General features: G+C 40.7%; 4 protein-coding genes across 4 annotated transcripts; 2 read left to right on the top strand and 2 right to left on the bottom strand.

Annotated features, from left to right (window-relative positions):
* Positions 1 to 1578: 1578 nt before the first annotated feature.
* LOC140998768 (neurogenic differentiation factor 4-like) lies at positions 1579 to 2577 on the bottom strand. The gene has a single exon (XM_073469141.1). The coding sequence runs from the start codon at positions 2575 to 2577 to the stop codon at positions 1579 to 1581; it is 999 nt and encodes a 332-aa protein (XP_073325242.1).
* Positions 2578 to 9417: 6840 nt separating this feature from the next.
* Positions 9418 to 13932, bottom strand: endou (endonuclease, polyU-specific). Its single transcript, XM_073467825.1, has 9 exons — positions 13849 to 13932; positions 13594 to 13716; positions 13403 to 13525; positions 11692 to 11863; positions 11350 to 11555; positions 10484 to 10597; positions 10303 to 10409; positions 10075 to 10217; positions 9418 to 9699 (listed from the first exon to the last, which is right to left on the bottom strand). Exons 1-9 carry the CDS (start codon positions 13904 to 13906, stop codon positions 9579 to 9581), a joined length of 1167 nt encoding a protein of 388 aa, XP_073323926.1. The 5' UTR covers positions 13907 to 13932; the 3' UTR covers positions 9418 to 9578.
* Positions 13933 to 16678: 2746 nt separating this feature from the next.
* Positions 16679 to 20781, top strand: tsfm (Ts translation elongation factor, mitochondrial). The gene is made up of 6 exons (XM_073468258.1): positions 16679 to 16786; positions 17127 to 17279; positions 17369 to 17497; positions 17621 to 17743; positions 18782 to 18863; positions 20184 to 20781. The coding sequence occupies exons 1-6, from the start codon at positions 16739 to 16741 to the stop codon at positions 20576 to 20578; spliced, it is 930 nt and encodes a 309-aa protein (XP_073324359.1). The 5' UTR covers positions 16679 to 16738; the 3' UTR covers positions 20579 to 20781.
* Positions 20782 to 21564: 783 nt separating this feature from the next.
* On the top strand, positions 21565 to 25307 carry myl6 (myosin, light chain 6, alkali, smooth muscle and non-muscle). The gene is made up of 6 exons (XM_073469283.1): positions 21565 to 21648; positions 21953 to 21980; positions 23141 to 23284; positions 24012 to 24185; positions 24318 to 24395; positions 24910 to 25307. Exons 1-6 carry the CDS (start codon positions 21646 to 21648, stop codon positions 24936 to 24938), a joined length of 456 nt encoding a protein of 151 aa, XP_073325384.1. The 5' UTR covers positions 21565 to 21645; the 3' UTR covers positions 24939 to 25307.
* The last annotated feature ends 568 nt before the right edge of the window (positions 25308 to 25875 follow it).

Here is a 25875-nt window from a genome sequence, read left to right on the forward strand (position 1 = left end):
CAAAAGATGGTACAACTGACTCTTTGCGACCGTTCCCACCAGTGGGCCCTGACCCGGTGTGACCTTGTGACCCCTCTAACTGACCTCTCAGTGGGTGGCCCTCACACTGACCAGCCTGGACCATGAATCAACACAAGTGGCTGCTCTTAGATCAGATCTTTGTTATTTTATGTCTTTGTCTTCTCCACTCTGATAGTACATTTGCAGGCTGATGTTTTTCTACTCAGTCAGTTGCTCTTTTTATTGTAATTTTCTCTTCTTCACCTGTTGGCATTTAATGTTTTCCTTATCTTTTTATTTGTCAGAGTCACTCCAGGCTCTCCATCTAAAAAGAGAAGAAAGTCAGGTGTCTCCAACCCTATAAATCTTGATTTAGGTATTAAAAATGTGTATGTTCTTGAATGTCTGTGTGTGTATGTGAAAGGTCAAAGGTTTAAATAACAGACATGTGTTTATTACAGGGTTAAATTGTGATCTGAGCGAATGTCAGGACAAGATTATGCCATCCCAGTGTCAGTGAAGAAGAAAGTCATTCGTGGCCGGGCGGCCATGTTAATCATAAATCTTTATCTTACAATCCTGCCTCGCACATCCGCCCCTTTCATTAAATGACGGCCAAAGGATTAGTGCAGCTAAACCGCGGAGATCTGGGGAGAAAATTGAGAAACAAAGTAGGAGGTAAACAGGATGGTGATGCTGAATTGTTGTCGTATAAGACAAAAAAGATGTAGAATATCTATCTATCTATCTATCTATCTGATAAAAAGTAAGCACAGAATTCAAGGGCGGATTTAATTTTTTATATTTTAATAACATCAAAATTTCCAAAAGAGACAAAAAAATTTAAAAGAAAAAGGAAAATTACAATGTCAACAATGTTAACCTGAGAATTACATTTTTGCTTCTTCACCTTGATCCCTCACTCACATCGCTTTGATTTTTCTTCCAGTTTTCTAAAAATCAAAACATCTTCCTTCTGTAGACAAAAACTTCCAAAGATCAGCTACATCAGCTACTAGCCAGGATATCTACCTCAGAATATGTTTCGAGTGCAAAACATGAAATACTGTAATTAGAAAAGTGAACACAAAAGAAATAAAAGAGATAAACTATCAGTCTACGTAGCAAACAAAGAGAAGCCTCGACCACAAATATATACAGAAGGAAAACCAGACACACATCAGAACAAAGTTCATATACACTGTATTAAATTAGAGAATAAATAGAAATACTTTTAATTTATGTAGAACATCTGACGTCATCAAAGCTAAATTAGAAGTGCTTACATCACAGTAACAGGACATCTGGTCAGCATGGCCAAAGCAACAGTTCCTGTTGCTAAATCATTTGGTAATCCGTTTTTCTAAGAACATGTATCGGTCAAGTATTTTCTAATTTTAACAATGTTTTGCAGTGCTAGTCTAAGTGCACCACACATGTAAACAAACCATTTTTAGTCTACAGTTCCTCTACAGCAGACAGTCTCCTGGAAGTCCAGGAGACGTCAGCGTCAGTTCATTAAGACGATCAGTCAGGTTGTATCGACGGTTGAAGCAGAATCGAGCCTCCTGATTGGTCTTAGTCTCTGTAGACAGAGGCTATCTGTCGGGGGGGCATGTGCGGTGGATGGTAGGAGTCATACCGCCCCTCTAAGTGTACGTCATAGCCGGTCTGAGTCTGATACAGGCCCTGCTCCACAGGGGAGGGGGAGTAGTGGTGTGGGGGTGGGTAGTGGCCTGTAGGCTCCTGTTTGGGCACCAGGTTGCTGCTGATGCTCAGTGGTGGTGTAGGGGGACCATCGTACGGAGGTGTCCCCACACCGCCAGCATTGTACTCATTTGGAGAGTGATTCTCGTACACTCCCCCTTTCATCGCCCTCAGGTGAAGCAGGTGAGCGGAGTCAAAAGTGCCATACGGTGGACTCGGCAGGCCAGGAGAGGAGTAGCTCACCATGCCACCAAGAGGAGTGGCTGCAGCACGGACTCTGTGTCTGTCCTCAGGCCTCATCCCAGCGCCAGCAGTTGGTCCCAGCTGCAAGCAGCCGGCCACCAGGTTGGAGGTGGGCTGTGAGAGGCCCTTACACAGAGTCTCCATAAAACCCCTGCTCTCCGTGGACATACCTCCCTCCAGGGCCTCGGACAGAGCGCAGATGTAGTTGCGGGCCAGCCGTAACGTCTCGATCTTGGACAGTTTCTGTGTCTTGGAGTGACAGGGCATGATGCTGCGCAGGTTCTCCAGTGCATCGTTCAGGCCGTGCATACGCGAGCGCTCCCTGGCGTTGGCCTTCACACGCCTGGCACGGAATCGCTCCTGTCGGGCCTTGGTCATCCGCTTTTTCTTGGGCCCCCTTCGTTTGGACTCATTCTCATCCTCTTGTAACTCCTCCTCATCCTCCTCGTCTTCCTCTGCATCCTCACTCCCCATCTCCCGGGCCTGTTGGTTCATTCCACCTGCTCTGTAGTGATGCGATGAGACTGACGCATCTCCATCAGGTGAGCTTACGTCTCCATCCATCCACTGCAGAGGGCTGACCACCTCCTCTCCCTCGCCTTGTCTCGCATACGGCTTGATCATCATAGTACTCTGGAAACAAGAGAACATTTTTGTCAAGCACATGTGCTGTGGGGCAGACAGGCTCTCTATTACTGTAGTACTATATTACTGTAATTATTTCATTATTATACTCTAAATCAGGGGCTGCCCAAACTTCTTGCCTTGGAGCACCAAAATTAAAACTTAAGGGTGGGCCGTGGGCCAAAAGAAAAAACCCCGACTTTGGGCAGCACTGCTCTAAATGAATGGTTGTAAACTTCTATCTATAGACTGTGAGCATTTTCCAGGTTTTTATTGCAAACAAAAAACTTGAAGCAAGATCAAGCACAGATTTTTAGGTATTTGTACTTCACTTATATGACTAAACTACTTATGGGAAAATAATTGTGCTTTTTCATTGTATTTTTACATGATGGCTTTGTTACTTTTACTTTAATAAAGGATCTGTATTCCTTTTTCACCTGACAGCTTTTGTTAGACTGAAAAACTTGCAGACTCTAGGTTCACCATAACTCTAGCTGCATGTAATTATACAGTAGGATTACGTGGCAAACGTTAACGACAGGTTTAAGAATCGGTAGTTTCTCTTCCCTGGTTTGATATGAAAGTTTGTTAATGATAATGAATTATTACAAGGCAAAGGATCAGGAATTTATCTTCAGCTGTGGGGACATTGAGGTCAAGTCCTCTTTATATTTCTGTAGGATTTGGGAGTTTTTAGCAACCCTCACACACGAAATTTTGACTGAATGTGTTTCAATTTGTTTACTTTTAGGCCATTAAGACGGCAATTACGCCTTCATGTAAGCAATAAAAATGTACAGGTAACACAGTTTATCGGTTAACTGAATAAAACTGGAAAAATACAGAGTCAGATTTTTCAGAGGAAGTAAAGGGGGGCATCGGGGGACTCATGACTCATTGGTATTTAAAATAAATCTTGTCTACGGCCCTGTAAAGGATGTAACCTGGAGCCAGTGAGTTAATAATAATAATAATAATAATAACAATAATAATAACTACTTTGTAAACCGTGACTGTCAGCAGTCCTCAAACCAATCTGACGGTTTCAGCACCGGACAGCTCCCTCCTGTCCTCAGCCACAGGTGTTGCTCATTGAAACAATAAAGCGCAAGGATGAGAAAACCTAAACCATAACTTCATGATAAGTGGTGACTGTCTGGAGTTGTCATATGTGCATTATCTGTTTGTATTCCCCCTCTCTCCCCCTCACTCGGGGTAATCCCGGTCAACTCGTGAACTGGTAATGCCCCGGGCCGGCGAGATAAAGTCACCGACAGGACTTCAATCTGGGGCATGGAAGGATTTGCTCCGTGGATGAAGCGACGACCATCGGATTAAATGAAAGATCGACATCCTGAGATCAGTGGCTGTCGACTCAGATCGAATTGAAATCAGACATTTACCAACGCAGAAAATATTAATATCTGGCCACAAAGTGCGGGCTTCAGCGGCTATTTGCTAAATGTCGACTGAAGCATGAAAAATAAACCTTTTATGTGTTTTCTCCATTAGATATATTCATATCTTGTTGATTTTTGGTGTTTTAACCGGAGAAAAAAGCTGCAGGGTTGTGCCAAAATGCAAGTTTGTCAAAAACTGTCAAGTAAATAACAAATAATCTGAACTACAATGTAAAAAAAATAAGAATAAAAATCAAGAGTTGTTTGCCTGATTAGCTCAGATATGCACAAAAATCAAACCTTGTACCTGCCTCAGGCTCCATAAATCACTTTTTAAACCCTGTCAGAGACATACCCGTGCTGATGTGTCCCGGGACCTCCTCAGGAAGTTTGGCAGATGATACGTCTCTCTTCAGTTCTGGTCTCTCAGTCCACTGTCACACTGTGGTGTTGTGCCGTGCCGTGCCGTGCCGTGCCGTCCCACAGAGTCTCAGCGTGGGTCACTCTGCGGGAGCTCTGGGTTTTAACCTCCACGTTAAAGCTCCTCCCCCTCTCGCGCGTGGCCGGCCCGTGGCTGTGTGTGTGTGTGTGTGTGTGTGTGTGTGTGTGTGTGTGTGTGTGTGTGTGTGTGTGTGTGTGTGTGTGTGTGTGTGATGTGTATAAGCTCAGTGAAACACTGCAGACAAACAGGAGAGGCCCACCGGCCTTTGTTGCTCTGCGAGGGCGGCCGCCAAATCCGCAGCACGTTTGCATTGAACGGAGGAGAGACGCGCTCAGTCGGCTGAGCCTAACTGTATGTGACAGCTTGAAGTTGCATGTGAGCAGGTGTTTGCTCCATCCCCTCTTCCAGCCATCCATCCCTCCGCACTGCGGAGACAGGCTGCTGAACAAGTTCATTTCACCCAAGAGGCAGCTCTGACCAGACGGGGTAAGTTTGGTCACATGAGGTGTGCAGTTCCAGCATCAGTAGTCATCTCTGGGACTCATTAATGGGCCCCTCTCTCTGCAGTATGTAGGTCCTGGACTCAGCATCTTCAATCACCTCAACCCATACTGGATGTCCTGGCAGGACTCGCTCACATCCTCACATCCACACTTATGCACTGCTGCACTTTCAAAATGTTTTATTCTATGTATTCTATTTTTTTATTTCATTTTTTTTTTGTATTATTATTCAGTCTGTTTTATTTTCAACTTTATTCATTCTATGTTATTTATTCATCTTTAGTTGTATCTTATCTTTGATATTATTAAGAAGTGAGTTTTTCCATCTCATTTTGCATAATCTATGGCATGCTATCCCTATTTTTATATAAAGCACTTGATGCATCTCTTGTATGAAAGGGCCTGTACAAATAAAGTTTATTATTATTATTATTATTATTATTATTATTATTATTATTATTATTATTATTATTATTATGTTCCATTAATTATGTAACATTTTCAACACCACAGTCTAAAATATGATCCATTACAAGTAGAAGTTCTGTATTCAAAAGTACTGTAAAGTACTCATTATACTTATGCACAATTTCATAATGTTATATTATTAGGGATTATTACTGATTATTACTGATTACTGATATCATAGATGCATTAACATGTAAACAGCATTTAAAGGTGCACTAAAGCATTTTGGAGACAGATGGTTGAATGTTGAGTCTCATTTCCGGGTTTTCACATACGAACACGTTTCATTCCCATACAGATCACTTTGGTTTGGTGGTTCGCCAACCCAAAGTGTCAGTCATTGATGACCTGCGTGCAAATGAGATGCTTTGATATTCGTGTCTGCATCTTGTACGTTTGTGTCACACTGACAAAATCTGTCCACAGACCGGCTTATAAACAAACGGCAAACTAGTCAAACTGCTTCTGTGCTCAAGCCATTGCAATAGGTGTCTCCAGGTCCACATTTTGCCATGATGACACACAGACTCACAAGGTGACAACATGACCAACCGATGTGTTTGTAGAGCGTTGGCTTTTTACTGTGACATTGTGCATAAACCTCAGTTGATGGTTTTAAAATGTGCAAAGTATTCTCATGTTTCAGAGCTGTTTAATGAAGACAACACTTTGAGGTTGACCCGTCACGATAACATTGCTCTAAGAATGATAAGTGACTAAAGGGACACATGGAACTAAAGATATTTGTGTCTGAAACAGACTCATTTCTGCTTTTAGTAAGAAATCATTTTATTTTATTCCAGGTGAGAGCACCACAAATAAATAGTCATAATCTGTCCCTGAATCACACAAATGTTCTGTGACAAAGAAGTGAACAACAACAGGATATCTTCTTCTGAGTGGGGAGCAGAGAGGCAGAGGACATGCAGGATGTAGAAACAGAGCACCACATGCTCCAACAGAGATGCTCGAGGTAGGTTACAAGGTAATCTGCACACCCAAACTCTCATTCCCCGGTCACTCCCAGGCCGACCACCTTCCCCACTGCTCCTCCCCCCCTGGGTCTCTGCCTTTCCTATTCCACACCTGCAGCCTGAAATGGGAATAGCAGAGCCGGGTCATCCCCAGAGTGGAAGTAGCAGGGGAATATGATAGCTGAGGCCTTGTGTCCCCAATGCGCTCACTCTGAACTGTTTATGATACTAAAACAAATTTGAATTTAAGTTGTATCTTGTTTTTGAGGTATGCGTTGCATCTTAACTTGCTAAATACAACTTTTGTTATGACAAAAATGGCCTTTTTATATGTTCCTTTATCATTTTAATTTCCAGTTTGACCCACTTACTGTATATCATCCAGTCTTCATGTTCCACAAGTGGTGCTCAAGTGTAATGCTGTATGTATGCCATAACGTCCCCAGGTCCCTCAGTGCTGACCACACATGCCTGCAGATGGTCTTCGCTTAACACATATCTCTTATTTTAACAGTCTGTGGCTCAGATGCTCATCTATCCTCCACTGGCTGCTCAGCTCACTCAGCATGTTCACATTGCTCAGAGGACACTGCCTCCCTCACCTTTTCTAGGTGTGTTTGTCGGATAGGAATTTAGTTTATCAGATAGGACGGATAAAACTTCACTCCAGTACACACACAAACATGACCCTGCTCTGAATCCCCAGAGTTTCTGTGTGTGACAGTGGGGGAAAGTGAGGTTTGTCCATCTGTCATACTGGAAGTCCTCAGAGAGATGCCAGCGCCACAGCACGAAGAGTGTGTGCATTTTAGCGTGTGTGTTCATGTTTAGGGAAGTAGATAGAGTAATATAATAGTAATATAGGAAGGTCACCTCAATCAATCATTTATAAAACAGACGTAAGTACAAAACCACGTATAAACCATACTTTAATGTGGAAATGATTTTATCTCTAAGCAAAGTCGACGTGACGTAAGAGTCCTGTCCTGCTGGTGATGTCTTAGTATTGCAGTTGGGATGCATATTGTCCAAGGCTGTGGTGAACTTTGCATGAGCTCTATGAAGATTGTACTGCAGCGACGCACTCCTGCATGATTGGCTTTTTTATCAACCCACTATTTAGTCCACCTAAAATTATGTGTTTTCTGGCTTCAATCTCCTCTGCCAGTAGTGTGGTCTCGTCTTCCAAAAAGTCTGATTTTCTCTTTCTCTCATTCCCGACTCAAGCCTCATTTGTGCTGACATATAAGGGAAAATCACAACGCATGTGCCATCAGTTAAAATTAATTTGAGGTTGATAGATCACGTGCATAAGTTACAAACAAGACTCTTAGCACATGCTTAAGCAAAGTTTCACAGGCTCAAGATCTTCTACCGATCGATTGTAAGCAGACCGTAAAAAATGATCTTAAGACTAAGTTCAAGTATAAATCGAAGATGAAGCCCCAGGATTTTATCTCTCACTCTGCCCGTCTGCGTCCACTTCAAAATTTATACCATTGGTAAGAGCAATGACAATACGGTGATCAAATTGTTCGGAAAGCACACAAAAACCTCCAGAGAATGAACGTTGCTCTGTATTTCATGGTCCCCAATCAACTTTAGAAATGGCCGGCATCTAAGCCAAACTTGAACCTCCCTCCAGCCCAGCACCGACCCTGGGGAGACAGGGGTGATGTTGACCATGTGTCCTTTTGCTAACCATCTCATTGATGGACCCCACTACTGGGTAAAATAGTCACCCCCCCCTGCCTGAACCCCTAAACCCCCTTAACCCTTCCCTAAACCCTCTGTTGGCCCCCTGTTGTGCGTGCTCATTGGCTGACCGCCTTCAGGCGTCCCTTTTCCACGGGTCCATTGTTCGGCCCCATAAGCAGCTTTGTTTCTGCATGTGCAGCTGGGCTAGCCCGCGCAGCCATTAGCCACAACACGCTAAAGGGAGAGCGGGATAATATAATTACAAAACAAAAGTCAGGTGGCTCACGAGATCTGCCAGGAGGAGCCCATTTGGGGGAGATGCGAGGACACGCTGGCGGGTGGCCAGCTATAATTCGATTATGAAGTTGTGTGAGCGACAAAAGAAACAATTGAATCTTTTTTTTCTTTTATTTGCCCCACTGTGATTTAATTTGATTCCACCGGAGCTTTAAAAAAGAGGGCAGCGTGAAAAGAGAGAAGATTTACTCTTCTAATTTCTAGAGTCACCAGCTCAGAAAATGTAATATGGTCTGACAAAATAGTGAGAGAAATTCTTCCCCGGGCCGACGTTATTGTCATGTTGCTGCGACACTTTGACTGCATGTGAGGCCCAAATCAAATGAACCACTGAAGGCCGCAGTTTTGCTGCGAACTGACTGGTCTTGTGCGCTTGTTTTGCATGAATGCACAGAGACTGGTGGACAATGGGATCAGTGGCAGATCCATCTCCTGTAATACTTTCTTCAAACAGGGCTGCAAGTGTGTCCCCCTGTTCTGTCGGGAGACCAGAATTTATCCTGTTAGTCACCCTAGATGAGTGAAAGAGTAAAATCAACCCCCATCCCAGCTGGACACACACACACACACACACACACACACACACACACACACACACAAGGATGCACCCATTCACACAGGCACACACACATACACATACACACACACATATACACACTCTTAACCCCACACTGGGGAGCTTTATGGACAGCTGATAAGAACAGGTTTAGCTGGTGGCTACTGTTTGAAGCAGGTCAAGCAGAACATGATCTGTTAATGTCTTTTTGTTTCTATAGTTCATACTGCAAAAGGCTGCATTTTGTTTTTTTTTGTTTTGTTGTTTTATGAGACAATAAGCGATTGTGTCAGATGCACACATGCTCTCACTACTGAAGGGTTGGTGTCAGTATTGTGCACGCTCGGGGTGTGTAAACGCCTATTTTTTTGCCCCATTAGGCACAGTTTGATCGTGCCCCTGGGAGATCGCCACATTCTCTTGCTCTGTAAGACGGCTCGGAAAGGTTACACTGCAGATTAATCCACTGTCTGGTTTACTGTTTAACAAGTGCATATGTGTGTGTCAGTATGAGAAGATATATTTATTACATACATCTTGGGAATGACAGTGACATTTATATCACCTCATATCTTTGAACTTTTAATCTGAATGAGGAATATCATTCTTTGAAGCATTCATGCAGCTCCTCCGTGAGTTGCTTTTTGATTGCAGATGGCAGTTTCAGTTCCTGGGGGTTGCAGGAAAGGCGGAGCCGATGAACTTCTTCCCATTACCATAAAAGGAATTTTCCCAGGTGTAGGTTTGGATAATGAGCTCCTTCCCTCCCAGGCTCAGACGACACCTGTGGATGAGGGACAATAAAAGGTCAGCCCAATCACAGGAATAAAAATGTTGGCATTTTATGTTTCTGTAACCCACGGATACATTAGAAATGTACATTTTATTTTTCTATCAACATTTCTACAATACGTGTCATATCACGTAGTTTACACATATACGAGCTGACTTTCATGTCAGGAGGAGGTGATTGTGACAGCTCGCCAAGATGGCTGCCAAGCCAGACACCACCCGAAACACGATATTTTCCCTAACCAAGTGATTTTTGTGTCTAAACCTAAACAGACAACGTTGAGACAACATTAAACTGAAAGTTGGTTTTAAAGACTGAGTTAAAAAGTTCTGAATCAGAAAAGAAAACATCCGTGGGTATACTCACTGTTTTCCAGGGCGAGTGATGTAGCAGAGGCTGTACATGGCAAAGTCAAATTCAGGGCTGCAGCCAATGATAGCAGAGCCGACCTGCTTGAAATATCCGGCCCACATAAACTGCATCCCCATGACATCAGGGTAGGAAGTCCACTGAGAGCAGGTGAAAGATACAAGTCAATGCTACACATGTCACAGAATAAATCAAAGTGTTGAGGTCAGAACTGTGGATGCTTACAGGCCCATTGAAGCTGTGGCTGTAGTAGTTCAGCTGTCCACTTTTCTCCAGAAGATAAAACTGGACCCAGTTGTGGAAACCAGACACCTTTCCCCCCTTCACCTCTCCTATTACGGAATGTTCATTAATAATCACAAACAAAAACATGTGTGGTGTTAATAGAAACCTGCTCTGTCCTCACCTGCAAAGATGTGTTCAAAGCCACTGGAGTCCTTCTTGTTGCTGCTGCGGGAGTACAGACCAAACCACATCATCTTCAGGTCCTGGAGGAACTCAGCCTCGGATGCATATACACCTTAACATACAGAATAACATACACTTAAAGATCTGGAGCAGAGGTTTACAGACATGAAGCAAATATACTCCTTGAGCTAAAAGACAAACAAGGTACTTATAGCATAAACTGGGTTCAAGCTGTAGCCCACAGCTCACTCTCAGTAACTCCAAAGCAACATCTTTGTGCTTCCATCTGTCACAGTATTATGGAAACTGTAGTTTCCAAACTTAGAGCATGATTATCCCCCAAACCGAATGAAGACAGGCAAAAATCCATTAAAGGACAAGTTCACCCAAAAATGAAAATGCAGTCATCATCTACTCCATACAGCTTTTACTGCATAATCCAAGTCTCCAGAAGCCCTGAGATCCCAAATTAATTTGAAAAGATGTTTTTTACACCCTCAATGTGCGGTCAACCTTGTTTACCAACTCCAGGCGGGCTTGCGCTAATGCTTTTAGCTTAGCAGATACACTGAAGATTTCAGCTCAGAAAAGGGTGTAAATAACGTCTTCTCAAATTACTTTATAATCTCAGGGCTTCTGTAGACTTGGATTACGCTGGGAAAGCTGTTTGGAGCCATTTTAAGGTTGTTGTTTTTTTCAGTTGTCTTTTTACGCTTTCAAACAAATCCCCATCTACTTCAGTTATTTAGGAGAATGCTATTTCGCGGTTTACAAGACTTCTCCTGTTTTGGGGGCCCACAGTCTTTGACATCCTCTGCACTAGAGAACTTGCATTGCACGTATGCTACACATAAATGTATTTACCCTTGGTGTAGAGGAAAGCAAACAGCTCTCTGCCAAGCTCAGTGTTGGACATGGTCTCCCTGACAAAGGTTTCCTGCTCAGCCAGCTGCTGAGAAGTGAAGTCCTCATTCTGCCCAGTCATCCTGTTGTAGTTGTCCAGCACAGCCAGGAGAGCAGCGAAGGTGGGCTTGGAGAACAGAGCCCGCTCATCCAAGAATCGGAACAAGCTAGAAGCACATAAACAAAACACCAAATGAAACAGAGAAAGGGGATAAATACATCAAGCTCAAGAAGAAAAGTTGGAGCCACTGAGAGAGAGAGAGAGAGAGAGAGAGAGAGAGAGAGAGCAGGGCTAAGACTCACCGTCCAGGGGAGAGATCTGACTGGGAGCTGGTCTGAGAGTCGTGCACCAGAGCCTGAGGGTCAATGACCAACTCTGAGGCTGAAGCTTTGTTTGAGTCCAGAGCAAAGAGCGTCTCAGAGATGGCCTTGATCTCAGCATCAGTGATCACACCGCTTTCACCTCCTCCGGTGCCTGTAGATCATTACAAACACACAAAAACACACAGATCATGTCTTTATTTATTATAATGATTTATGCATTTCTGGAGCACATGTGGTGTTACCAATGAAGGAAAGTTGCTGTAGGTCATATATTTGTCTTAGAATAAGTGTTAAATAGCTCTGTGTTCCAACAGTAATCACTGTTATAGAGTGTTTGTCAGTAACCCAAATTGTCTGGTATCCCTGCCCACTTTATCCAATCAGGACAGAGAACTCCATTAAGAGGAAAGCAGGATCCTCCTGTTTGCTGCCATGTCTGGCGATTCCCGCTCCGTGTTGCTGTGGTGACGTAGAGAGGAGGGAGGGAATTGCTAACTGCAAAATGGACAGGAAGTTAACTAAAACGAGGACAATGCTTACAGCAGCTTTAAGTACAGATCTGTGGTACTTTACTTCCATTTAATGCTACTTTATACTTCTACTCCATTTACTCCAGGGTACTTTTAAGATTAAGATTTTATGTAACAAACTCTATAATCCAGCAATTAAATATGATGTTAAATACTATTAGAAGCTATAACATATTCTTATTTATGTATTATTAAACATATTATTATATAATATAAACATATTATTATTATTAAACACTAGACTATATAAAATAGCGCAACTGAGCTCCACCTCGACCAGCTGCAATATTAAAAAATGTTGTTTACATCAGTAATAATTATATAAAACACTCTAAATGAGTACTATAATGAGTACTTCTGCTGTTCATACCTCAAATACATTTTGTTCATACATACTCTGTATTTTTACTTGAGTAAAATTTTGAAAGCCAGACTTTCACTTGTCATGGAGTATATTTATGTATATTGCAGTATTGCTGCTTTTACTTAAGTTAAAGGATCTGAATTGTTCTTCCACCACTGGGTATCACTGTAAAGGGATGTAGCAGGTTCATTTGAAGGAAAATTAAACTGAACCCTTTTTGTTGTAAAGCACAACAGCGACACCTGCTGGTCATTAACTGAAAGAAGCTTCCACCAAGACAGGCGGCCACACAGGCAATGTACTCAGGTCGTTTATTTAGGTTAAAGTATTATCAGCAAATGTACTTTTGTTTAGTTGTGCAGGAAATCAGCCCCTGCCACTGATATATTATATTTTAAAACCAATTACATTATTAATACTAACGCATCAATGTGTAAGTAGCCTTTTATTGTTGCTGCTTGAGGTGGAGATACATTTATGCCACGGTATACCTTGAAAAAGCAATCTATACAGTTCAGTGGTTTAGTCCAGTGGTTCTCCAAAGGGTCACAAGATAAATCTGAGGGGTCGTGCATCTCATAGACATCTAATAGAGAAACTTTGCTTTTTCAGTGTCGTAGGGCTCAATGTTTGACTGCTGACTGCATAGATTCAGTGTCCACCGTGTGAAAGTGTGCAGCTGTCATAAGTAGACTAGCTGTTGACGCAGAAAGAAACTAGCAGACTAACAGTGGTGATACACTGCGTGGCACATGAGATGGGGTCAGCTACAGGTGACACATGGTAGAGGTCTTACTGTCACAGAGGTCTGCGTAGTCGCTGCAGCAGTTGTTGTACTGGGGGCACTTGGAGTTGCAGTGGCACTCATTCTGATTGTTGTACTTCTCACCACATCTGCCTTTACAGGATCTGGCTCCCTCTGGAAGGGAAAAGAAAGACACTTACCACATGGGTACATTTAAGATTTTCTAAACTAGAGTCACTCACCTTTACATGTGTCAATGTAGTCAGAGCAGCAGTCGTTGTAGCGCTCACAGGACGGGTTACACTGACAGGAGAATCTGTTGTCTGTTCCATAACCACAGCGACCCACACATGAGTCCAGGGAGTCTGAGAATCAGCAGGACAGATCGAGGTCTTCATGACATTGCATTGAAAGGCTATTCATAACTATATAACATGGTTACACATACACCTGTAATTATAGGTTGTGGTGATAATAAAGCAGAGGGGGTGTCTTACTGCTGTATCCCTGGTGGAACAGGGTCACCCAAAGTGCGAGGACAGCGATGACCTTCATCTTGGCTCCACTGCAACCTGAGAACAATGTGAACTGACTGTTATCATGGTCTCCCTTTTATAGCAAGTTTAACCTGACCAATCCAAATGCAATGCTCACGTTAACCCAGCCCATAAGTCAGGATGTCCAAGCTTCGTGGTGATCACGTCTCTTGGACATCTTGTGCTGTCAAATGCAACATTTTAACTTCTTGATTGTAGTCTTTATCAATGATTGGCATGTTGTAGAACGGGACCTCTTAATAATTTTTATGAGGTGTAACTAAATCTTCTGTCCATCTCTTCTTTGTGAAACGGCCCATCTGCTTGGCACACTGGTGGTGCTATAATTTCTCAGAATTAGATCATATCAAGATGTAAGCTGCAATAATAACGGCCATCTTTTTAAAGATTGTATTAATTCTCTTTTTATACTATTGATTTAACATCTATTAATAAAAACAATGACTGTAACTATAAGTGTCTCTTTGAGCCTGTTGCATTTTAAGGCTATATTGTCTAGTACAGAACGAAATGTATAAAAAGTACATTTCCACTGGATGACCCTTCCTTAATTCTCCAGCCAAAGTGACCAGATGCTGTGTTTCACAGGGTTTATCTCAGATAGCTCAGAGTACTCAGAATAGCTCACCTGTCTCAGTGTTCCTGATCATGTGCAGGTCTGGTGTTCCCACTGCAAATATTACACTGCACACATGCATGTAGATCCTTTCTTTAAGTTATGCAAAGAGTATACAGCAAAATCTATTTATACAGTCATTCTAACAGAAAATGTTTAAACATTTCACAATCACCTCTGTGTTGCTTAACAGTCGGAGAGAAATCAACAGCAGAAGAGAACAGTGGCGTTGGAGTTTATCTTGGGAATTGCTGCGTTTCTGTCAGTTCACTTTAAATCACTTTCTGTCCATAAACATAATTCCACTAGAGAATTGTTAACAGTGTTGGGAAGTAGTGAACTACATAGTTAAAGTAGTATTTTGAATTTCTTTCTTTTTCCTTGCTGGTAATATGACTAGATGCATAGTTGCATAGTAATTCAAGCAGTTAAACTACTTTTTTTCCATTTTATGTTGTTAACTAATGAAACTACCAATAATGTTGGGCCTGACAGTCCTTGCAGAATAATGGAATATTTTATTCTATTTTATTTTATTTTGCCTTATGTAGGATCTGGGAACAAGTATGCCCTTTATGCAATAAAGTGGCATTTTTTGCAGGCATGTGACTATTTGTATTATTTTTTAACGTAACTTTGTATCACGTTGCCAATTTGATTTTTTTTTTTTTACAAAGTTGTTTAAAGTGCTGACTTAAAAAAGGAGGTTGCACTTCAACAACTCTCAGTGGAGTGCTCAACAATGAGAACTGTTTAGGATATATACACTCACAATGACACCAGATGGATTTAATGATAACTTCAGCCAGAAATGCATAAATCATTTAAAAATGCTTTTAAAGTTGGGACTCTTTTTTGACATTTAGTTAATAATATTAATAGTGAATCAGTGATTGCCAGAAACAGTTTTGTGAGGCTTCATATTGTCCGTACTGGGGTTAAAATTATATATATAAGTTATGTGTGAATGGTCTCTGTATCTTGAACCATGGGATAGGAAAGGTGATTGGTTTTCTAAATAACTGGGTCAAACTTCCAGCTGTGTTCTAGCTCTCTATTACTGAATTGAACCTGTATATTTCGAAGGCTCTGAAGAAGACTCTTTGTTGAAATGTGTAAGTGTTTATTGTTATGTTGATGAAGGTTCTCAGTCATCCAGGTCATGGTAAATCTAGGTGCTGTATCGTAGGCAACTGGACTTGTTTCAGTTTCTTGAAGACGTTTCACCTCTCATCCAAGAGGCTTCTTCAGTTCTAATGAAGTGGAGAGGAAGGCTTTTTTTAAACTCTAAGTTTCGGAGTCATTAGGGCCACTTGTGGGAAATTAAATTACAATATCTCCCTCTGACGTAAAAGTAGCGGAAGAAAATTACTCATTTTAAAGCACCTCAAATTGTAACAATATAGTACTTGATTAAATTTGCTTAGTTAAATTCCACCAGTGCTTGTAGTAGGAAAGGGATCAGTAATAACATGATACGTTTTGATAACCTAAGTCTTTATTTAGTCTTCTACTTTTTGATTAATTTTCATAATCATAAAAACTGATGTTTGAGGAGATAATCTGTAAGCCAAATTCTCCTTGTTCAGGTAGAGAGTTGCTAATTCTCTAGACTCGGTGTGGTGAATCAGATCACTTTAATACATGCAGCATGGAGAGCAGACCCACAGTTTTCTCTGCAGCCTTCCAAATGACTTAAATACAACAGAACAGTGGTTACATATTTTATCAAAGTCGTTAATCAGTCCTTCCCCAGACAGTGACCCCCTTATGTTTGTGTTGTCCATGCCTTCTCCAGGAGTGTCATCCCATCTACCATCCTGTTAACACCCCAGGGGGAGAGGAATGCCCCTCATATGACTTCCTGACCTGTTCTTACCCTGACAACTCCCCACACCTTAGTGAAGGGGAATCTCCCCTCTGCTCACATCCTATGTTCTCGACCATACATTGATTCCTGAATCCAAAACTGTTTAATTCCCACAAATCATCATGAAATGACAGAATATGAACATGTACCACCTCAGTCTCTAAAGAGAGGTCAGTTATCTGGACAAGGCTTCACAGACGCAGCTGTACTCCCGTCCTGTAGAGGGCGCTGAGCCGTGACAAGTAACGCTACATGTTTTGACCCTCCGCGGCTTCCTTACCCAGCGTGGATGTCAATGACATTCTGAGCTCTCATAAGTCAGTCCGCTTGTTCAGGCTGTAAAGATGTCGTTAAGCTTTTTATTCAGAACAGTTACAAGAGATGTTGCAAAGGTGAGCATGCTGAGCTTCACATGTATACATGTGTTTAATATTTTACCCTGAGCTTTAGCTGTTACGAGCTGGTTTGTCAGTTAGCTTCCCTACTACCTGATTTAGCAGCTAACGCTACTTGGCAAGTTTCAATGAGTTACTTTGCTAATTCCTTCTTATTTCATGTTGAAAATATATCGTTTTGGCTTAATATATATGTAGAATATTGTATTCAAAATGGCATTTGTGTTTGCCTAAAGACCGAGTGTATTACAGACGGAGTAAGCCTGTGCTCTGGGCTTTTTGAAGTTGTAATACACACTGTATGTTACAGCTCCTCCCTCCCCTCTGTCATCCTCAGGTCAGCATTTGCCAGCATGTACAGTCGTTACACACAGGTTGTCAGCTACTGGCAACTGAGAAAGCCCTCCTGATGAAACTGCGGAAAACCACTGGCTACACTTTCATTAACTGCAAGAAAGCCCTGGAGAAGTTTGATAATGACATAGCACAGGTAAACCCCTCTCTAAACAGCAATATATATAAACAGCTTTGGTGACTACTAACTGTGTGTTTATTTGATGTTACTTTCTGAATTTTCAGGCAGAGAGCTGGCTACATGAGCAGGCCCAGAAGGAGGGCTGGAGCAAAGCAAACAAGCTGGAGGGTCGCAAAGCCAAAGAGGGTCTGATTGGCCTGTTTGTAGGAGACAAAACAGCAGTCATGGTGGAGGTAAGGCCTGTGGTGCAGGGATTAATTACCAGCATCATGGTTTCAGTAGGTCCCTTCCCAGTTTGTTGAACATGATGACACTCAACAAGTTCATTTTACTTTCTTCGTGTCTGTCTGATGCAGGTTAACTGTGAGACAGATTTTGTCGCCCGCAATGAGAAGTTCCAGCAGCTGGTTAAGGATGTTGCCTTCGCCACTTTGGCTCACCATCGGAATAAAAGCCAAAGCCAGACAGGATATTTGAAGGTAAAGCCCCATACTGAGAGTGGGTTGTACTGGGGGCAACTTGTGTTCACTTTTTGATTTCATTTTTTGTAAATATGTTAATATACACATAAAGTTGCCTGCTGCAGTGATGTGTGGATATTCTCTTGTCTTGACAACAGTTTTCTTTTCCAGTACAGCCAACTTAATATGATATGCCTTATTGAATAAACATGTTTTGAGATGTGACAGTAGGGAAGAGGTCAACTGTAAATGATAAAAGTAATAATGGTTGACTGCCATGTAGCTGCATCAGTTTTAGCATCCTGGTATCATGAATGCTGGCTCACTGTCACGGCTAAGTACACAATAGAGCCATCGTTAATGACAGTAAAGTAACATCTGTGCTTTTCCAACCTGCTTTTGCCATCTGTGCCTTTTTAATTACACAGTGGCAGGGGTAACCCCCACATTGCAGTGGACAATCAACTACTAACCTCAGACTTTGTTAATCAGGCTATAACACTAATCATTTTTGATTATCTTTTACATTATTAGAACTTGTTTTGTTTCCATCATCAGTGATTTGCATCTTTCTGCTCAGGCTGGGTTAGTCATGAGATGTGCACAAACTTAATGCATTCAACACATTCACTCTTAATGAAGGAAGGGTTCAAGTAAATCCATATTTACAGCATATGGCTAACACACAGGGGTGCTAATTGTGGTCATGCTAAACCAACAATGAAACCAAAGTGTATGATTTTGTGGAGATAAATTTAAATGTTACAAATTAGAGCTTTCCATTGTCTACTGTGTATGACATCATGTTGAAGTGTGATTGGATAACAGCATGATGCTTTTTAGAAAACCTGAGACACTAGGTACACTTTTTCAAGAGAGAGATCAGACTTTTGCAATCTGACATCTGTGAAATATAGCTTGAGACTTGGTGCCGGTAGGAAAGAATATACAGCTGTGGAACTGTATTCAACACTGTAACCTCAGGATGTCGGGAAGCATCAGCGCTGTTTCCTTTGCTCTGCTTTGACTCTGCTAACACACAACATTTGTTTTCAGAGCGTCCTGGCAGGTGAAGAATTAAGCAAACTGAGTGTGGCTGAAGGAGCTTCGCTAGCTGACCAGGTGGCTCTCACAATAGGTCAGTAAGAAAATGTTTATTTTTTACCTTAAGTGACAACACCATTTATCTCTAGGTGTTTGGTTTGACACACATGCCCCCCCGCTATGATCCTTCAACCACCCGTGATGAAACTAAAACTAATACTGACACTAATAAAATAAACTCAAACCAAATATTTGTAAACAATACACATTTTCAAAACAAATCAAGACAAATGAAAAATACAAAAATTTAATAACTGTTAGAGGCAGACATTTATAATTATTTAAATATTTAATAGAAATATCATTTAAGTCTTCAGTTGAGTCATGACCTCACATGTACAATTTTCTTCTTTGTGAGCACTCCAATATTTTATTAAAGTACTAGATGTAATGAAACAACGCATCATTATGTCACAGGGTAGTAAAACAGCTACAGTACCCCGCTGGAGAAGTGGTAATTCCACACAATGTTTATTTACTGTAAATTGACCCAAGTGATTATGCTAACATATACGCAGACATACTGTGTACATATTAAGACAACCTGTAGATCTGACTGATGACATCTGAAGACTGGATGTTACTCATTTGCAATCACTGTAATTTTAATAATGACAGTGTATCAGAAACACTGTGAAAACAATGTGAAAGGAGTAGCTCCTACTGATAAACCTACAGAGAACAATCCCCCAAATCAGCAGCTCCTCTTGGCTTTAAAGCGGGCTTCAGCTCATTGTTTAACTCTCTGGCTCGTACCTTTTATTATTTTGATTCACCCTCACTGCTGTCCTTGCACTGTTTTCAGCTGCAGCAGGCCACTAAAACAGCTAAAAAGCTCTAAAGAGCTACTTTACACAACCTGCTCATCACCAAACAACAGTCAGACACTGTTGGAGACAAGCTGGTGGAGCATTTAGCTGCTAAAGAGTCAGAGTTAAAACAGAGTAAGTATTTTGACTTACATTAATCAGGAACGAAGTTCACCAGTATCAACTTAAAAGATGATATGCAAGTGTGTTTTCTTCTTTTTCTTTTTGTTTTTTGACTGCCCCTAGTGGTCATAACGTTAATACACTTGATGGCAACGTCATCAAATACTGACATTGCCATGTGGCATCAAATTGTACAAAGTGATGTCATTTGACGGCACAAAAAGAAAGGAGAGCAAACAAAAACTAATCTTGTACCAGGAATAAACTGTAAACAGGTGACTTAATACTTGAGAAAGGAGGGTTAAAAACTAATAATTCAGACCTACAAAAGATTTTTTTTACCATCTTTGAAATGAAGCATGTTCGACTGAAATCATGTTATTGTACCATTTATCGATAAACCCTGTTTTTTTTATTCTCAGGTCGCCTCGGTGAGAACATGTCAGTGAGGCGTGCAGTGACTGTAGGCGTCCCTGCTGAGTGGAACATCGGCTCGTATGTTCACGGTGGTGTGAGTGGCCAGACTGAGGTGGCCATGGGTCGGTACGGCGCCCTGGTTGTATTTCAAGGTGGAAAGGAGGGAGAACAGGAAGTTCTAGGACGTAAACTGGGGCAGCATATAGTGGGCGAGGCCCCTGTGTCGCTGGGCAACGTGGATGACCTGCCCTGCGGTGAAAGTGAGACACGCCTGCTGCCTCAGACCTTCCTGGGAGACCCCAGCAGGACTGTGGCTCAGTTCCTCAGTGGTCAGCAGGCTCGAGTGCTGGACTTTGTCCGGTTTCATTGTGGCGAGGCAGACAATGAAGAAGCAAAATGAGAGGAGAGAAATAATTTATCTAACAGGATTCGTCATGTGTCTTTATTTCATATGAAGCTGAAAGGAAACTACCCATTTATTCTGGAACATAGAGACTATCACACAGTGTCATTATGAAATTGAAAGCTGTATATGTAGGCCTACCAGCACTGGTGCCAGACGAAATTACCAATCCAACAATAAAAAGTGTTTTGTTCATGAAATCTTTGCTTGTATTATTTTTTGTATATGCTACTCAGTACTTTGAATCATTACTGCTAGATTAAGTCTTTTGGACAGCTATATTTTCTATTAAATCAGTATATTATTTTGAAATATTGTTTTGTACATATGAACATCCTCTTAATCAGGTAACCCACTGTAATATGCTAATCTACTGTCACAATTTTTAATTTCTGTCATGTTTTCCTTTCAGTAAATGTATTTACATATGAGGTCTAATGGAAGAACATGGTCATGTCTATATGTGACTTGACTTTTGCCAACCTGATAACCATTCTCCCAAGACATTGTGCATAATGCAAGGGAATATATACATATATATATATGTATATATATATGTATGTGTATATATATATGTATGTATGTATATATATATACATATATAGTTTGAAACTATAACATAGATTGTGTTTGTTGAATAATTCAATTTAAATTTAATTAAATTACATGATTACTGTCAAGCCCACGAATGAAAACTATAATTATTATCATTATTATTAGTAGAGGATATCCTTTTTAAAGCTTTCACTACGATAATACTATAATTATTTATAATTAAATCACGAGACTAGAGAGGTGTGTGTGTGTGTGTGTGTGTGTGTGTGTGTGTGTGTGTGTGTGTGTGTGTGTGTGTGTGTGTGTGTGTGTGTGTGACCTGAAGCTGCAGCTGCATCTCTGCAAACCTGCGAGCGATGCCTGCGTGAAATGGAGCCCTGTGATTGGCTGTTGCTATACAAGCTGCGGTGACATCATCAGTGATGTGCTGAAGCCGGAGCTAGTCTCCTGTTAGCCGAGTGAAGATACGAGACGCTCGTCTGTCTGTCATCAAACCAAACACAGACATCATGGTAAGAAAAGATAACGTTTAATCTATTGATAGCGCTACTTTTGATTGATTTGTAATCAATAGCACTGCCTTGTTCTTCATCTGAAGACTGTGAACGCATCTTTAACCCAGTTAAGCTAGCTGCGTATCTCTGCTGGCCTGCTTCACTCCTTCTAGCTAGCTTCAGCGTTAAGCCTTTAGCCGCAATCCTTTTTCTGACTGTATGTTTGAGCTGTTGGAGGGTCAGGCTCACTAATGCCAGGCTGTTAACCGTCTGCTTCATCTAACTGTCCTTCCTCTGTGCATTTGAACCCTGCCTCAACCAGTCTGACTTCACAGAGGACCAGATCATGGGTGAGTGCACATCTGAATAGCAAAAGGGATTTCCCTTTTAATGTCAGCATCATATAATCGTCGTAATTTACCTATTTGAAACAGCCTTATGATGGTTACTATGACCCTGTAGCTCGGATATTTTCTCTGCAAACAACTGGATCTCCTCAGGTAACTCAGCTGAGCTACACTAGACTTGACATTTTCTAGCTGTGTGAAGCTCAGAGTTGCTGTGTTCAGTGCTTGTTGTGCCACATAAAGCTGTACTAACCTGCAAAAAACTAGTAAAGCATGTTGGTGTTTGTGCATGACAGTGACTGAGATACTACTCTTTAAATGTCAGGGTGTGGGCCCACACCTCACCTTTCTGGTTTACTTACAAGCGTGGTAAAAGACACTGAAACTATTCTTTTGCGCCTTTTTGTGCCTTTTCGTTAAAACAGCCACAGATTGTTAGAGCAGATACTGTACATGGATGAAAGACAGCAGCTACTATGTGGTGTTGCTTAACATGACAGAAGTCTTGTTGGATTTGGAAACAACTTGTGGTGTAAAGGATTTTGCTCCAACCACCCCCACCTACTGATGAAGACCAGAGTAGCTGCAGGCGATGAGAGGTTTTGATGATAATGTGTTCAAGCAAAACACAGTAAATCTCATCTAATGTGTAGTTTTTATTGTTTTCATAGCTATTTTCTGTTTTAACTCTATTCAGCCTCAATGTTTGCATTGTACAGCATCTTGTAACTACTTCTACTTCTAAGGTGCTCTACAAATAAAGTTTATTTTTACAGTTAATTTAAAGTGTATTGGCCTGTGTATATAATCATGCAGATGCAGTTAATGGCTCTAGTCAATATCGCCAATGCAACTGCACAAAGATGGTTTTGTTTGCTTTTGTCAGATGAGTATCAGCAGACAGGATACCTACTGTACCTATATGTCAGGTGCTGCTCCACCCATGAGACTAATTTGCATGCGTCTTCTGTCAAAACAATTTATGCATCACTAGGGTCAGCTGTTCGACTACCAAAAATAATGTGTTCAAAAAAATTACACATGAAGCTCTAGGATATGAAGCCATTCTGTTTTTTGCATAAAAGTTTTCTTTTGTATCCAAAGTTTTCTGAGCAGTTTTTAGTAAGCTAATTTTCTATTTCACCTCTCTGTCTCCATGTTAGAGTTTAAGGAGGCTTTCCTTTTGTTTGACCGGACTGGTGAGGGGAAGATCACCTACAGCCAGTGTGGTGATGTCATGCGGGCCCTCGGACAGAACCCCGTCAATGCCGAGGTGCTCAAGGTCCTGGGAAACCCCAAGTTAGAAGGTAAGCCTCTGATAAAAGCTTTACAAGTCCTCTAAGATGTGGATCTAAAGTTGTCAGGAATTGGTGTGTACTGTTTGTATTTTTTAAATCAATGCTAATATTAGGATTTTTGCAAATATGCAAGAGTTAGAGTTCCTCTAATCTTTTTCTGAACCAGGTATTAATGCTTATTTGTGCAGTTGGTTGTAGGATAGAGAAAGGAATCAGCCCTGAACCATAATTTGAACCTGAACCTGATTTTTCAACAGGCATTTGAACCTGTACACAAAGTATATCTTATTCTACACTGTGTTATAGACTCATCATGAACTTCCAAATAAATGGGCATTCAGCCTAAAACTCTGATACTGTGAAAACTGCATTTGTTCTTCTATTATCTGTCTGTGCTTGGAATGAAGAAATGCTGTGCAAGCTTCTTGACATCCACACAAATCTGCCCCATTTCATTACAGTTATAGGGGTGTTTAAAAAAAAAAATAAAAAAAATAAAAAAATATATATATATATATATATATATATATATATATATATGTATGTATGTATGTATGTATGTATGTATGTATGTATGTATATATATATATATATATATATATATATATATATATATATATATATATATATATATATATATATACTATATATACTATATACTATATATATATATATATATATATAAAAATATGGTACTTCACTTTTATGTATCCATTTGTTATTAATTCACCTGCAGAGATGAACTACAAGATGTTGGACTTCGAGCAGTTCCTGCCCATGCTGCAGGCCATTGCTAAGAACAAGGACCAGGGCTCCTTTGAAGATATCGTCGAGGGTCTGCGTGTCTTTGACAAAGAGGGAAACGGTACAGTGATGGGAGCTGAGCTACGTCATGTTCTCACTACACTAGGTAATCCACAAAAACCTGAAAAACACAAAGATTTGTCATTAATGCTCATACAGTAATAACAGCTGACCAAGCTGTCTCTTTTTTTCCTGTATTGCATCTTAAAACACTAACTAATTCTTCGTTGTGTTCCAGGTGAAAAAATGACAGAGGAGGAGGTGGAGACACTTTTAGCGGGACATGAAGATGCCAATGGCTGCATTAACTATGAAGGTAAAACTGCACACTATACAGAAAGACCTACTCAGACGCCTCAAAGCTAAACAACAAAACCAGTTGGAGTCATTGTGTCTTTGCATTACATGCAGACTGACCCGGAGTTCTTGTCTCACAGCCTTTATCCGCCACATTATTTAGGGTATGCGCAAACCCCTGCAGCATAGCAAGTAAAGTATCTTTCTTACATTCAAAGGATGTTTGGTTGACTTCCAACAACAGCTGTGTAAGTCAGCTAGAGTCACATAATCATGCTAACAGTGACAGCCAAACAAAGAAAGAAAATATAACACCATAACCAGAGCAGTAAATGGATGCAGCTTGGTTAAGTTCATTCAAAAATGTAGCTCCTCCCAAAAAAAAGTCTTGTTGTTCTCTTATCTTTAATTTTCTGTCTCTCCTGCCGTGGTCCCTTGTCTCCCCTCACTGTAGCCTGCATGTCTCCTCCTTTGTGTGACTTCCTTCAGATTTAGTGCTGATGTTGTGTTTCTCCTCTTCTCTCTCTCAACAGAACTCGTCCGGATGGTGATGAGCGGTTGAGGATCTCAGAAACACACTTCCAGCTTTAATTTTATTCCTAAATATTTTTGTATTGTTTGTCTCATCTTGCCCTTCCATCCATGTCATCCTACCTCCAACAAGTCTGTGTTTTCTTTTTCTTTAACATCTTTATTTTATTTCAAAAGTGCCTTTTCTGTCTAATGTGAAGAAACACTTTCATCTCATTTTCCAAACATCGTTCAGCCTCGCAGTGACAATTAGCAGTAACATTCCCCCCAATGATTCCACCTGTTCCATCTTTGTAAATCAGCTCATCAGTCTTGTTGTTTTTCTTCATTTGGATGGATATGATAACGTGACATGTTACATTTAACAGTATTGAATAAAAATCCTGCTTTCCAAAATGTCTTTCAGCCTGTGAGTCTCCTGCTTACATCAAATATCTCTTCATAGGTTATAGATATCACACATTTCTAAAATATATAGATATAGATTTATAAGTAATATACATAGAAATATTGAAATATTGGGGGGAAATAATCATCATTTGTGAATTTTTTAAAACGTGTTTAAGAAATATGAGTAAAACATCAAGAAATGGGAGATAAATTTTATTAGTGGTTAAGTACTTGCAAAGTATTGACTGAAATGTTTAAAATCAAATTTTATTTGTAATAAAGAACTGTAACTGTATAAAATGTATTTAGATAATAAAACAGCAGACTTTACCTGTTATGTTAAAATTGAAGTTGAAATTAAATGTAAAGGGATTCTTTAAGTTCAAGGACTTCAAGACGAAATCAGAGATAAAAAGCAATTATAAGTAAAATCCTTTTTATGAATAGTTTCAAATAAATCTGAACTCAAGCTCCACTTACTTGCGTGTTCTGGAGCTTTTGATCAAAAAAGACATCTTTTAAATGTTTGGTAGGTAGTGTGTGTTAGTGCAAGCAGTGATGTGAAGTACATTTAATTA

This window comes from Pagrus major, chromosome 6 (genome assembly GCF_040436345.1).
Source record: "Pagrus major chromosome 6, Pma_NU_1.0".
Taxonomy (NCBI): domain Eukaryota; kingdom Metazoa; phylum Chordata; class Actinopteri; order Spariformes; family Sparidae; genus Pagrus; species Pagrus major.

Excerpts from the sequence above, each read along its gene's own strand:
- LOC140998768 (XM_073469141.1), bottom strand. The coding sequence starts at position 2,577 with ATGATGATCAAGCCGTATGCGAGACAAGGCGAGGGAGAGGAGGTGGTC.
- endou (XM_073467825.1), bottom strand. The coding sequence starts at position 13,906 with ATGAAGGTCATCGCTGTCCTCGCACTTTGGGTGACCCTGTTCCACCAG. Across the intron at positions 13,717-13,848 it reads GTTCCACCAGGGATACAGCA|ACTCCCTGGACTCATGTGTG; the intron begins GTAAGACACCCC and ends GCTGATTCTCAG. Across the intron at positions 9,700-10,074 it reads ATCACTCGCCCTGGAAAACA|GTGTCGTCTGAGCCTGGGAG; the intron begins GTGAGTATACCC and ends CCTCATCCACAG.
- tsfm (XM_073468258.1), top strand. The coding sequence starts at position 16,739 with ATGTCGTTAAGCTTTTTATTCAGAACAGTTACAAGAGATGTTGCAAAG. Across the intron at positions 17,280-17,368 it reads TTGATAATGACATAGCACAG|GCAGAGAGCTGGCTACATGA; the intron begins GTAAACCCCTCT and ends CTGAATTTTCAG. Across the intron at positions 18,864-20,183 it reads CCAGGTGGCTCTCACAATAG|GTCGCCTCGGTGAGAACATG; the intron begins GTCAGTAAGAAA and ends TTTTATTCTCAG.
- myl6 (XM_073469283.1), top strand. Across the intron at positions 21,981-23,140 it reads CACAGAGGACCAGATCATGG|AGTTTAAGGAGGCTTTCCTT; the intron begins GTGAGTGCACAT and ends TCTCCATGTTAG. Across the intron at positions 23,285-24,011 it reads GGGAAACCCCAAGTTAGAAG|AGATGAACTACAAGATGTTG; the intron begins GTAAGCCTCTGA and ends ATTCACCTGCAG.